The sequence below is a fragment of the Leguminivora glycinivorella genome, chromosome 17, assembly GCF_023078275.1.
Source record: "Leguminivora glycinivorella isolate SPB_JAAS2020 chromosome 17, LegGlyc_1.1, whole genome shotgun sequence".
NCBI classification, from domain to species: Eukaryota; Metazoa; Arthropoda; class Insecta; order Lepidoptera; family Tortricidae; genus Leguminivora; species Leguminivora glycinivorella.
Genome location: NC_062987.1, coordinates 2,053,342 through 2,067,185, shown reverse-complemented (window position 1 = coordinate 2,067,185; position 13,844 = coordinate 2,053,342). Strand labels below are relative to the sequence as shown.

General features: G+C 35.8%; 1 protein-coding gene across 1 annotated transcript in view; it reads left to right on the top strand.

Moving 5' to 3' along the window:
- The window catches only part of LOC125235540 (connectin-like), a 34,883-nt gene extending 34,299 nt beyond the window's left edge, over positions 1–584 (top strand). The window contains exon 4 of the mRNA XM_048142134.1: positions 537–584. Within this exon, the coding sequence (XP_047998091.1) occupies positions 537–557 (21 nt within the window). The 3' untranslated portion in view covers positions 558–584. The remainder of the gene's footprint in view (positions 1–536) is intronic.
- Positions 585–13,844: the final 13,260 nt, after the last annotated feature.

Here is a 13,844-nt window from a genome sequence, read left to right as displayed (position 1 = left end):
TTAACATTTTAGTGCTAGCACTTGTAATTATCGCGTGATCCGTCAGTTTTCTCCCAAAATGCTTACGAAATCGTCTAAATTTGTTTGATATGACTAAAATATTGTAAACTCATGACTAAAATAAAATTAAGGGGGAAAATCACTACCATGGGTGGAACTTGAACTCACGGCTTCTGGATTGAAGCATCCGGGGCTCCGGGGCTCTACCAACTGCCATCAAAAGCTCGTCCCTAGTTAGCGAATCTTTCTACTATATGGATCAATGAATGGTGAGTACCATGGCTAGCGTCACCTACCTATCATATCTATCAATCCAGAGGCTGTGAGTTCAAGTGTCACCCATGATAGTGATTTTTTCCCCTGTAATTCATTCTGAGTTTACAGTAATATCAAACAAATTTTCGACGATTTCGTAAGCATTTTGGGAGAATTATTCATATTCATATCCATATTGGGTTGGCACAAAAGTAATGAGACACTTGGTTTACGTTTTATATTTTTTATCATCATCATCATCATCATCATCATCATTTCAGCCATTAATCGCCCACTGCTGAGCATAGGCCTCCCTTCGTGTACGCCACTTATCCCGGTCCTGGGCTAATCTCATCCAGAAGTGCCCCGCAGTTTTTCGGATGTCGTCCACCCAACGAGCCAACGGATGCCAGGCGCTTCTTACATCCGATAGCGGCCACCATTCGGTCAACATTTTAGTCCACCTGCCATCACTCTGCCTGGCAACATGCCCCGCCCAATTCCATTTTAGTTTGGAAATGACGTCACCCACGTCCCGCACCTTGGTGCGGCGTCGGATCTCGACATTCCTTACTCGATCTTGGAGTTTATATTTTTTATTATTATTACAATACAAAAAGCTTAGTCGATGATGTAATCACCATTAGCATCTATGACTTCTTGCCAACGATCCGGCAAAGTTTGGATGCCTTTCGCCCAGAACTCTGATGGCTGTGCCTCGAAAAAGTTGTTCAACTCCACCTGTACATCATGGAAATCATTGAATTGTTTACCCCGCAAATGTCGTTTCAGGGCTCTAAACAAATGAAAGTCTGATGGTGCGAGGTCTGGAGAATAAGGTGGGTGGGGTATCGTCTCCCAGCCCAAGTTCTGCAGCTGTTGGCGAACGGTAGATGCGACATGAGGTCGAGCGTTATCATGTAGTAAAATTACAGTGACCCGTCTGGGTGCGCCAAAGTTCATATAAAATTGTTATATAGATTATTGGTAGTCCGAAAATGATTCTCATACAATTTTACATTATAACGATCATTATTTATAACAATTTTATGTTAATAACTATCGTGGCTTCGAATGACTTATGTTCATAATGTCATTCATCATAAATACGTTTTATACTAATGTTTATGTTTATATAATTATATACTTATTGATCATAACGATTGCGAGTAATATAATTTATCGTTATATTATCTGCCGTCCTATCACTAAAACCCATCTAACCCACAAATGATAGTTTTGAGATATGGGCAAAAAACATAAAAACCCAAATCTCTAGGAAATGTGTCGATTTAGTCCAGATTTCTTTTATTCTTAAATTAAAACTAAATTCACGCTAACATTATTTAAAATCAATTTAATTAAATATTGTTTAATTTATTAGAAATTCGCCATTTTGTGTTTAAGTTATGCAAATAATTCCTAAAATATGTATGATTTTACTGTTAAAACACGGTTAAGTATACTTTAGCCGTTTTTTAGGATTGAATAATACATAAAACATGGCTTAATAACGGCAAAGTAAATTTACGTGTTTATAGTAATCGTAACTGAGCAATGCATAATAATCTAAAAACATAGCTTAATAACCGCAAAGACACTAAACAATTTTATACTATCGTATATGCTCTAAAAAAATGCTGTAACCGTTTTTAAGCTATGCAATGACTACTAACATCGAAATAATTTGTATGCATTCCTAATCTAAAAGCCCGCTATATGACAAACCAGCGACGATTACTAGGTTTTAGCATTGTCATTCTTTTTAAAAGGAGTTTATCATTTTAGCAATGTCCCGTTTACCTGCAGTACCTGCACTAAGTTTCAAGAGCAATTCAATTTGTTAAATGAATAAAAGACAACTGTATGATATTGTAACCATTTATTTGCATGCATAAAAAACCTCGTTATAAGTTATGTTACAAATTAACATATTTAAACTTAATATAATATTCTAACATTAGTGAAAACTAACATAACATTAATATGAAACAATAAAATTCGCTTTTTACATTGCAACAAATCAATTTGCTATACCGACACGGCGAAAGGTGTCGCTCTTGGATATCCAAAGTTATTCGTATTATTACTATAATACACTATTAAAATAATGTTTTTATTACCGAGTTATATAAGGTTAAAAACGGTTGACATTGGCAGTTCTTACAAAAAGAAACACGGATTTCATTTATTATTCGCCAAGCAAGTGAAAATAGCAATCTTTATTTATTTAATACTTCAAAAATTCAAAATACATTTAGGATTGTTTGACATAATAATTTTCTCTCTTTCCGCTTGATTCCGTTCTTCTTAAAATTTATTTTTCTTTTTTTGTGCGTTTGGTTTTCGACAGTTGTATTATTAATATTACGAGTGTAGTGCTCTATATCGACGGTGGTTCTACATCGATAAATGGTTATATGTACTTATGTGTAGGTCAGTCCTCCTTTTCTGTATGTAAAACTTCTGGATTTGAAGGGTCTGAATGAATTGGTACAGCAGAATACTTATATATCATACATTTTTTTTTCTTTAAACTAGAATCAATATAGAGATCTTTGTTAACAATTTCTGGTAAAATCAGGTGCATCATTGCTTAAAATTGTATTAACTAGGTTAAATTTAAGTCTGTTTCTCTGTTGTTTGTATGAATTGGAGCGGATAAATCAAGATAAAGCTTCATTTTGGATGATACATATGTTGTCATTTTACAATTTTTACATGCTAGGTATAGAGTTCTTCTTCTTTCGAGTCATCACTTGTAGTTTCAATGCGTCTGCGACGGAATAGTCAAAAACCTTCTTTCCTTATATCAAGATGAGAAGCATTTTACGAATGATTAAAGAAGTAAACGTTGTTCGATTTTGTTACAACGAAGGATAAACCCAAATTCGATGATCGTCAGCAACGGTTTTAGCTTGGACCAGTAAAAGGGAGTTTTAAAATTGATGTATTTTCGTCAGCATTGAAAATTAAAGCAGAAACGTTCGACATGGCTAAGTTAGGCAAAGAATTCTGAGGTATCAATCTCAAAAATTCTTGAAACAATACACAACGATAGAATGTTCCTTGGTAAAGATCGAGTTGAGCAATCCCCTTCTGTTCTACATTTACTAAACTTACTGCTGGTGTGATGACTTGTGGTCGGTTTTTCGGTATTCATTTTATTCGCAGATCTCTGTCATCATTTGTATCCTGAAGTTCGTAACAAGCCTAAAAGAAATAACATTAATTAATTTGATTTTTGACTGCATTATTAAATCAGCTTGACGGTAATATAATGTTGCGCAAGTAATCCATACCTACATAGGTAGTAAAACATTGTAAGGTAAATAAATGCTTACAAAATGTATGTGGCTATGGCAATGCCTACATAGCAATAGGATGGTACAATGTAATTTCTTGACTTTTTTGTTTACGCTTTATTTGTACACAATAGTTTTAACTGGGCTCGTGATCGAATAACTTATGAGTTAGGTATTTACTTGTCGCGGCAAACGTGTGATAATACGTTAGCAAAACGCAAGTTGTGCTTGAAAAAAACCTTAAAAAAAAGATATTTAACACTTACCTGGTCTTCGGTTTCTTAACATTTTAAGGAGAAAATGTTCATTCACCGGTCACTACAGCCTTCGCACAACCTTCTGCGCGCGAGCCGCTCGGCCGACTGTCGGACTGGCGCAATAACTTTGGAAGGTATACTTTTACAACTAGCGGGGTTTTAGCGTAGCTTTGCTGGTTTGTCCTGTTTCAGTGTGGCATTATGAATATTTTTTAGTAATAAATTCACCGTAAAGCGCAGTAACTAGGTTTTAGTGATGTATTTGTAACCGAAATTACAATGAAAGTCTTTAAATACACGGTTAAAGGACTTTAGCCGTGTTTAAGCGTAGTATTTTATTTAAAAAAGTGAATGTTATAAAATGTAATAACGCAATTAAACGGCTTTAATGGGAATTTATGAAGCTTATGTCAAGTAACGTTGTTATAGTTATGTATCGTGTGATAAAACTATGAAGATAAACAACTGCTAAGCGCTTTAATATAAGTTATAGAAGACAAATGTGGGTTTGCGGTTTTATACTATTGAAAAGGGTTATAAAATAGTGCACTTAGCGAGGTATGTCGACTCTGTATCTCGGTAACTAAAAATGATAAAAATATGATTCCAAGACCAGTCGATGGGGAATTCTTTCCTATTTAAGAATATTTATCCAAATGAAAACTGGTAATATGCAGCTTAGAGGGGTTTTAGTGATCGGACGGCAGTTATTGTTAACAGAACAGACATCACATGTGACAGTCCAGTTAGGTGCGACGACCAGCGTAGCGAGGAGGAGCGTGTTAGGTTGCTGAAAAATAACTTCGGCCTATAATGTCATGACATATCTCAATTTACAAAAAATCTTCCATTAATTAACTTCTTCATTAAGGAGGTACCTAATATTATGAATGTACTGTGATGCTGTTGTAATAAAGATTTCTACCAGTTACTGAAGTCTTGTTTATTTCTCATTACATTTATGTATACTTGTGTTTTAATTTAACCAATGATTTATTTAGTGTGTTTATAGTATATTACGATACAAGTGCGGAAAAGAGGAAGTTTTTCTTTTCGCACGTGTATTGAACAGTCACCGGCATAAATAAGTGATGATTTATGTACCTTGTCGCTTTTAATCATTTGACAACTTCGTATGACATTTCAAACAAAATGTTAACGTGACAAGGTACAGAAATCATCACTTATTTATGCCGGTGACTGTACGACATTTTTCAGTAGGTAGTTCGACCTGACAAGACACGAACCACTTCTCGCACTAGAGCGTAAAAAAAGCACCAGCTGTACTGAATAAAGTAGTTTTCCCTGCATTTACGTACTAAAAATAAGTTGAGTATATTGTAGCGCTACTTACTCTCACAGAAGCTTTCTAAGAGTACGCAACTGCAAACGGGATCAAGGACGTTAAAAAAATAAAAGTAAAATAAAATAAAAAAGTCAGGAGTATCAAATTCGTTTAGGGGAAGGTTGCGATCATTGGACAAGCGCTTTGATTGGGCCACTTAAATATTACAAAATCTAATCGTGCTAGATGGAATCCAGTAAGGTAAAAGCACAGAATTACAGTTAAACCAGAATGAGTATTTAGGTCAAAAAGTGTGTCCACATGAGAGGTAATTGTTTGGGCTGGTGTCCCTTTCGCACTTACTGACAATGTCAAAATTATTCAGTGACATCATCATTGTCATACATTGGGGATACCAGTCAATTTTCAAAGTTACTACCAAAATCTACTAATACCCATTTGAACATATTTTTTAATTATACAAATCTTTGATTTATTGGCATCAAAATAGTTACATTATAACTATTTTCCAATTCTTTGAAATATATCGAAATCCTAGTTTGAATATAACACTAAAATAATATAAGAAGTTATAAAGTCAGGTAATATACAGATAAAAATACTACTACTATAGTAACCTCATTAACACTGGCCACACGTGCGAGAGGGACACCAGCCCAAACAATGCCCTCTCATGTGGACCGTTTTCGCTAGTCTGATACGATCACCTTTCTGTATCAGTGATAAGGTTCAATTTAGAATGGCAAAAAATGTGATTCCACATGCAATCTAGTTTAATAATTCTAAATCTATGGGTACAAGGTGACCTTATGCCTCACCTTGGGCTACCCCGTAACCTCAGTCGCGCCTCGCTTCCCCGAAAAGATTTACGCGTCCAAGTGATTTTCGAGCGTTGTTACACGAAGGAATAAAATCACGAAAGTATAAATTGTGTGTTGACGTATAATGCTTAAACATTTATTAATGATCAAAGTTAAAACAATTTCCAGGCAATTGTTTTCTCAATTTTTAAATATTTTTATTTGTGATGTGATACCTAGTTGCTATCAATGGACCACCAGGTGGTGGGTTCCCACAGGTCCTGTGGGTTCTATCATCGGACCGGTCCAATGATGGCAACTTTTTTTAGAATTATTCGCGCGTGCGCAAATAGACAATATGTAAGAAAAAACTAGTACATATGAAAATATTATATATATTTTAATTATAAAATTTGTATAAAAAATATTTCAATACAAAAATATTTTTTGTCGTTTTCCATAAGTTTCCTTGATTGGACCATTGGTCTAAATTTCCTAAGTCCATTGATGACAACTTTGTGGTCTAATGAAGGCGACTCTGGTCCAAAGAAGGCAACAGCTTATGAAAACTTTTTCACGATTTTTCACTAAATTTATACTTTTTTTTATTGTGAATAACGTAATTCATGATTAGATGTCAATAATTAAAACTTCTCAAACTAGTTTTATTTTTTGATTTAAAATCTACTTATATGAATTATAGAGCAGCGAAGTTAAGTGGTCCAATGATAGCGACCTTGCCCTATTATCAGGACAGTCACGCAGGTTAAAAAATAATAATGAGATGTGATAGGGTCTCTATTGGTTCCCATAATTTTTTAAGTCCGATTTTTACTATCCATAACGTTTTCCGTCATAATTTTTCTTAGTCATATTATCACTAGTCATAAAATTAAACGTCAGAAATTGTAGTTCTGATTTTTGAAAGTCATAAGTATTGTTAGTCATAAAATTTATTAGCATAATAATCAAAAGTCCATAGATGTACAAATCCATAATGTTGAAGGAAATAAACTTATTCGGAATAATTGATCTAAGGATTTATCACAAGTCATAACGATTAATAACCGGGTTACCCTCATCTGGTAGAATAATTTTAGTCCGAAACACACTTCGCATAACATGTTTCGCAGAAACACTTTCAGTCGAATGGTAATTTTGCAGAAAATTTAGTTGGCATTATTACTACCATGCATAAGACACATTTGGCAGAATATTGTTTTACAGAACATTACTTTGGTCGACTTTGATTTAGCATAATTGTATGTACCATAATAATCTTATAGCATAATATTACATTAGCAGAATTATTACACGCTATCATAAGAGAAAAACTGCCCCAGAGTCACCGTTAGGTACGACGACGAGCGAAGCGAGGAGGAGTGTTAGGTATCTTGCATCCCCAACACATCCAACTCGCTATCAAATAGCAAATTGCAACTTTGTGCCACCTAAATATTATGCACAAATATTATCTGCAAAAGCAAATGTTCGACTAGAAGACTATTATGGTCATCAACATTATGACAACAGATGATTCGGTATTACAAAAATCTGCGAAATGATTTACGCCAAAGCATATTCTGCGTAAGGTGTTTCTGCCAAACATGACTTCTGCCAGGAACTATTATACGAATCAAATATATGCGTAAAAAGTTTCTGCCAGATAATAGTGAACCTTAATAACCATGTGTTTCTTCACTAATAGCATTAAATGGTTATCTATTGTTTCCCATAAAAAATGTTGCAATGTTTTTTTCGTCTGCATTTTCGAAACTTGTAATTTGGCTTACTAACTTCCTCAGTGTTTATTAAATTTTCATGGCACTTATTAAACCATTTGGTCTCGCCAAGGAGCCGACGTTGACAATTTCTATATCCGCTTTTAAGGACAAAAGATAACTAGCAAAAGGAAACTAACTACACGAGGTAAAGGGTTACTTTTTGAAACAATTTTGTTCCGCCAATAAACCAACGGAGCCCGCTACGCGGGCCTCCTATTTCCGCTCTAAGGTAACTAACGAACCTACACGAGGAAAAGGGTTATTTTTAAAACAATTTAGTTCCACCAATGAGTAGACGGAGCCCCGCTACTCGGGGCTCCTATTTCCGCTCTAAGGAATCAAAGGCCTCCTATTTCCGCTCTAAGGTAACTAACGAACCTACACGAGGAAAAGGGTTATTTTTAAAACAATTTAGTTCCACCAATGAGTAGACGGAGCCCCGCTACTCGGGGCTCCTATTTCCGCTCTAAGGAATCAAAGGAAACTAACAACCTACCCGAGGAATAGGGTTACTATATTTTTTTCTGTGTAATTATATGTATGTCTGAAATATAATATACTTTAGGAATTTTAGACATTAAATCTATATGCAGAAAAATCAGTAGGGCTTCAAAATATATGCCTAATAATATTTCTGAATAATTATTGTTATACTTTTCAATTTTATACTCATCAACTTTATGACTTTTGAGATTATGATATCCAATATTATGGTTTGTTATTGTTAGAACCATGAAACGTTATTCGTAACAAAAATTATGACTAGTGATGTTTATGACCACAAAATATGTGAATAACAACTTCTGACTAACGAAATTATGAACAATAAGTTTATGGGAAAGAAAGGGATCCCGATGTGATATTGTCACTCGCTTATTTTGTGCCTTCGCCGCTTTTTTGTACTGTATGTTTCCGTCTCTTGCGCATACAATTTTAAATAGATAAATAAACTAAAACCGAAATAAATTACACATTATGAAAGAAAAAGTGACCAAGGCCTCCAGTGCCTGAGGCTGTCAGTGTCAGAGGGCGCTACGAGTCCTTGTATAGATTACTGATAATATGAGAGCCTCAGTAGCCGTGACCTAGGTGGCCGGAAACAGGCATATGCCGCGATTGCAGAGTACGCTGGTTCGATTCCAGCCTCAGGCACTGGAGACCTTGGTCGCTTTTTCTTTCATATGTGTAATTTATTTCGGTTTTAATTTATATATATATATATATATATATATATATATATATATATATTATAGTAGTGTGACTATTTTGAGATAGCACAAGTTAAAATATTTTCGAGAGAATATAATTTGACTTGTGTTAAATAGAAATAAATAAACATTGGGTCAGGAACATGCTTGAGGAGTCAATCAGCTTATTGAATTACCCCCTTATTCATAAACGCACTCTAAAGTTATCAAGCCGATAAAGTTCGTTTGTCCCTTTCCGACGTTTTTGTATGATAGAAAAGGACAAACGAACTTTATCGGCTTGATAACTTTAGAGTACGTTTATGAATAACGGGGTTAGTGTGCGTGTGCAAGGCGACTGGCCGGGACCGCCTACGCTGCTGCCGCGAGCTGAGCCAAAGAGAGCGGTAAGATCGGATTTACCGAAACAGCGTCAGCATCGGTAAAACCTGGGTGCGTAGCCGAATGGCACAAACGCTCACGAAAGGAAACGCTAGTAGATATCTATCTCTATCGCTCTTGCGTATTGGCGCGACAGAGCCAGACTACCTTTCGCGGCGTTTCGTTTTCGTTTCGCGTCGGAGAAATGCCATTCGGCTACGGGGCTTGGGTTTAAAAAATGGGTAAGTATTTTATATAGCTATGATTTACTGATATGCAATTCGGTTTTAATAAATGCCCGCAAGATGGTGACACACTGTATAAATAGATACTTATTTACATATATGTAAAATACTACAAGTCTTTAAGAAATATAATGTGCTGTAGCCATTGTAGGCCACGTCTTTGCCTTTGGCTACTCTGTAGCCAAGAGTAAACCCATTAAAAAAAAGAGTATTTACGTTCATCTAGACACCTAAAGGTATAAGTAGTACCTATTTACAACCCTAGTTCATTTCGCCGGTTATTGAAAAATCGGAATCAGAAGACAGTCATCACACTTTTCTTTATTTACTATATAGAACACCGCTGAACCGAGTTGGACGCTTTCCGAAGTGCTCGTCTGGAAAGAGCCCAAATTATATGCTGATTACGCGATAACTGCTGGATATCAGTGCTGCAGTGTTGAAAAAAGATGGCTGAATTTAATGACGAAGCGTTAGCAAAGGTCTCTGTTTCAGCTTGGGCTAAAAAAATTGGCTCCGTTTGACTTGCATAGCATTATTTTTCGCATTAAATACCTTTGCGTGTGCAACCACAGAAAATTCCTTGATGTTTGACATCCCTAAAAAGCCTAAAAGAATAGTGATGTGCATTTGAATTTATAGGAAGAGTTCTTTCTGTAGGTACGTGTATTTCTTACGTGTCCACAGAATCAGTTTTGGAGAAGAATTAGCACAATAAAATCTCCTAACAGATTAACATCTATTCTACGGTATGGCGCAATAAATTATCAGTATTAAGATCAATTATAAATTACCGTTTCGGCAGTAAAAATTGTATTTTTATTACTAGTCGACATTGTCTTCGAAAAACTTATTTTCATTATTACATAGACCCTCCACTATCAATAACGGTTCAAACGTAAGCCCATTTGGTCGGAAAAATATAGACAATGAAGCGAACCGAAAAGCATGTGTTGAATTCAAATAGCGTTATTAAATATTGAAGAAATCGATCAACCGGGAATATACACTAAAATTGGCGGTTAGAAATCACTGAGTTGTTCATTTCCAATATTTTGTACAAAAAGAGCTGCGTCTTTATTTGTTTAATTTTAAAATGGGCCAAGAAGCCTAACCAATTTAACAAATTGTGGATGGAAATTTTCGATTAGGTAGGTACGTACGAAGAAATATTCCGAAAATAACATAAATATCAATCTGTGAACATATACCAAATTATATTACATTTCCTACTCGCATGCTTTTACAGATGTTGTGCGAAAAGAGTTGCCTTCGTATTGTTACGGAAACGTACGAACGTGTCATGCTATTTCAGTCAGTCTCAGTACAAGATGTACTGACATTGACTGAACTAGCATGACAAATACGAACGTTTCCGAAGGAAACCCTTTCCGCACTACATCTGTATTTATCATTTACAGTGTCGTGCACATATATTCATAAGCCCACTTTATAGATGGCCAGACACGTCTATACACCCTGTTTTTATTGAATTCCGTTAACTTTAAGGGAAGGTTCTTTAGATCAAATACTATTAGTTTCTCTAAGAAACAAGTGTCTTAACTTTTACGGTTATCGAGTTATTAAAAAAATTAAGATAATTACTGAACACGTGTGTGACAGCCTTTACCAATTCCTAATGTTATTTGTTTTGACATGTGCCGTCAATCACTTGACACTAACTTGAATGTAATTCTTAAGGGTCTCTCACACTAATAAATTCATTTATTATGTATGAAAACGATAATTTTTTTTTTGCGAATTTAACTAAAAGTGATATTATTATACAGAATGGCTTATGATAATGAACCTAACGACGTGTCGAATTTAACGGAAAACAAAAAAAACACGGTGTATAGTTTATTCGCCAAAGACGCATTTATGGACATGCACTACCTACATGCAGTGTGTTTTTGGCACCTAAAAATAAATCGTGTATAGACTACTTTTGCATTGCTTTCCACTTAATAAATTTTAATTCGCGAAAATCACCCTATAAAAAAACATAGTATGAACAGACATGTTAATTTTTTTTTTCAAATTGTTAAACTTTGAGTCGAAATCCAGTAAGCAGTGTGTATTCCATGAAAGTTGTTCGAGTTATTCTAAAAAAAAAAAAAAGAAGTGCAAGGTCGTAGAAAATGCAACGTTATTTAACTGAATCAAAAATACTCGCGGCAAGTTTATTACAATTTTCGTTTGTCACCTCTGTTAGACACCCGGCCCCGTAGCCGAATGGCATTTCTCCGACGCCAAACGAAAACGAAACGTAATCCGGCTCTGTCGCGCCAATACGCAAGAGCGATAGGGATAGATATCTACTAGCGTTTCGTTTCGTGAGCGTTTCGTGAGCGTTTGTGCCATTCGGCTACGCACCGGCAGGCGATAGGGACGGCCTGATATTTTATCGTCTATCGCGCGACTATGCTACCCGTGCAGATGGATAAAGTACTATATTATAGGACTGACGGTATTTGTACAAGCACTCCGCTAGGCACCATGACATCTACCGAATGTTGCCAGAGCATCGCCATTCATTAATACAACACCGCACTATCTAGGTACTCAATATCCTGCCGATATCGATAGTACAAAAATCCTCGAAAGATCCTTTCGAGCGTCTTGTTAAAGGTCTTGTCAAAGATTTTGCTAATGGTACAAGTTCTCCTGACCTTTCATTTCATCGAGATAAAAGGAATTTCAAAGGTAGATACTTATTTCAAATGAATAATTGGTCGACCTCGATAAGATACCCCGAGATTCAGTGAATGCCTCGCTTTTATTCGCGATGTCTGTGTATTGTTTAGTTTCGTTTAGGGGTTTCCAACAAAAACGTTATTTTCAGATGTCTATTGTCTCCATTATTTATTTCAGTCTTTATCAACTTCGGTGCTCACTTTTGGCAAACGTAACGAAGCATGTAAAAGTAGTTGAGCGTTAGTGCGTTTTCATATTATCCGATCCGATATCGGATGTCGGACCGATATCCCATACATTACAGGCGCCATCTTAGATTTTTTCCATTGAAATCCTTCCGACATCCGATATCGGATCGGATAATGTGAAAAAGCACTAACTGCGGCTTTTTTAACCGCCGCCTCAAATCTCTCAAAAGAAGGTGGTTCTCTATTCGTCTGTATTTTTTAACCGTCGCCTCAAATCTCTCAAGAAGTACGTTTCTCAAGTCGTCTGTATGTTTTTTTTTAATTTATTTTTTTATGTTTGTTCCTCGATATCTCCGTCGTTACGGGACCGATTTTGAATTTTTTTTTGATTGAATGTATATGCATACAGATTGGTCCCATTTTTCTCAGAACCCAGTTCTGATGATGGGATCCTGGAGAAATCGAGGGAACTCCTCGAATCTGAAAGGCATACATATGGTGGTTTTTGTGATTTTAAAGGAACAGCATGCATTTAGGTACGGTACAGTGACATTTGGTGCAGTGGAACTGCTGATGATGGCCAGAACGGAAATCTTCAAATCTGAACGGCACGCTTATAGTGACTTTGGTATTTTTATAAGAACAGCATGCACTTTCGTTCAGAACAGTGACATTTGGTGCAGTGGAACTGCTGATGATGGTCAGAACCGAACTCCTCAAATCTCAACGGCACGCTTATAGTGACTTTGGTATTTTTATAAGAACAGCATGCACTTTCGTCCAGAACAGTGACATTTGGTGCAGTGGAACTGCTGATGATGGCCAGAACCAAACTCCTCAAATCTGAACGGCACGCTTATAGTGACTTTGGTATTTTTATAAGAACAGCATGCACTTACGTCTAGAACAGTGACATTTGGTACAGTGGAACTGCTGATGATGGTCAGAACCGAACTCCTCAAATCTGAACGGCACGCTTATAGTGACTTTGGTATTTTTATAAGAACAGCATGCACTTACGTCCAGAACAGTGATATTTGGTGCAGTGGAACTGCTGATGATGGTCAGAACCGAACTCCTCAAATCTGAACGGCACACTCATAGTGACTTTGGTATTTTTGTAAGAAAAGCATGCATTTAAGTTCAGAACAGTGACATTTATTTAGTTATATTTTGAAATAAAACTATGGAAACGGATTAAATCGCGTATAATGAATTTAAAATACATCCCGACGTTTCGAACTCTTTACAGCGTTCGTGGTCAACGGGTGACTGAGGAAAAATTGAAATGTGCAAAAGCTACCCACTTACAAGAAATATTAACGAACCATGACCACAAATAATATAGATTTCTAAGGCAGGTTCACACACTATTAATAAAGCTAGTTATACAATATTCAAAAAATTACTATACTACTATTACTATACTACTAAATTAC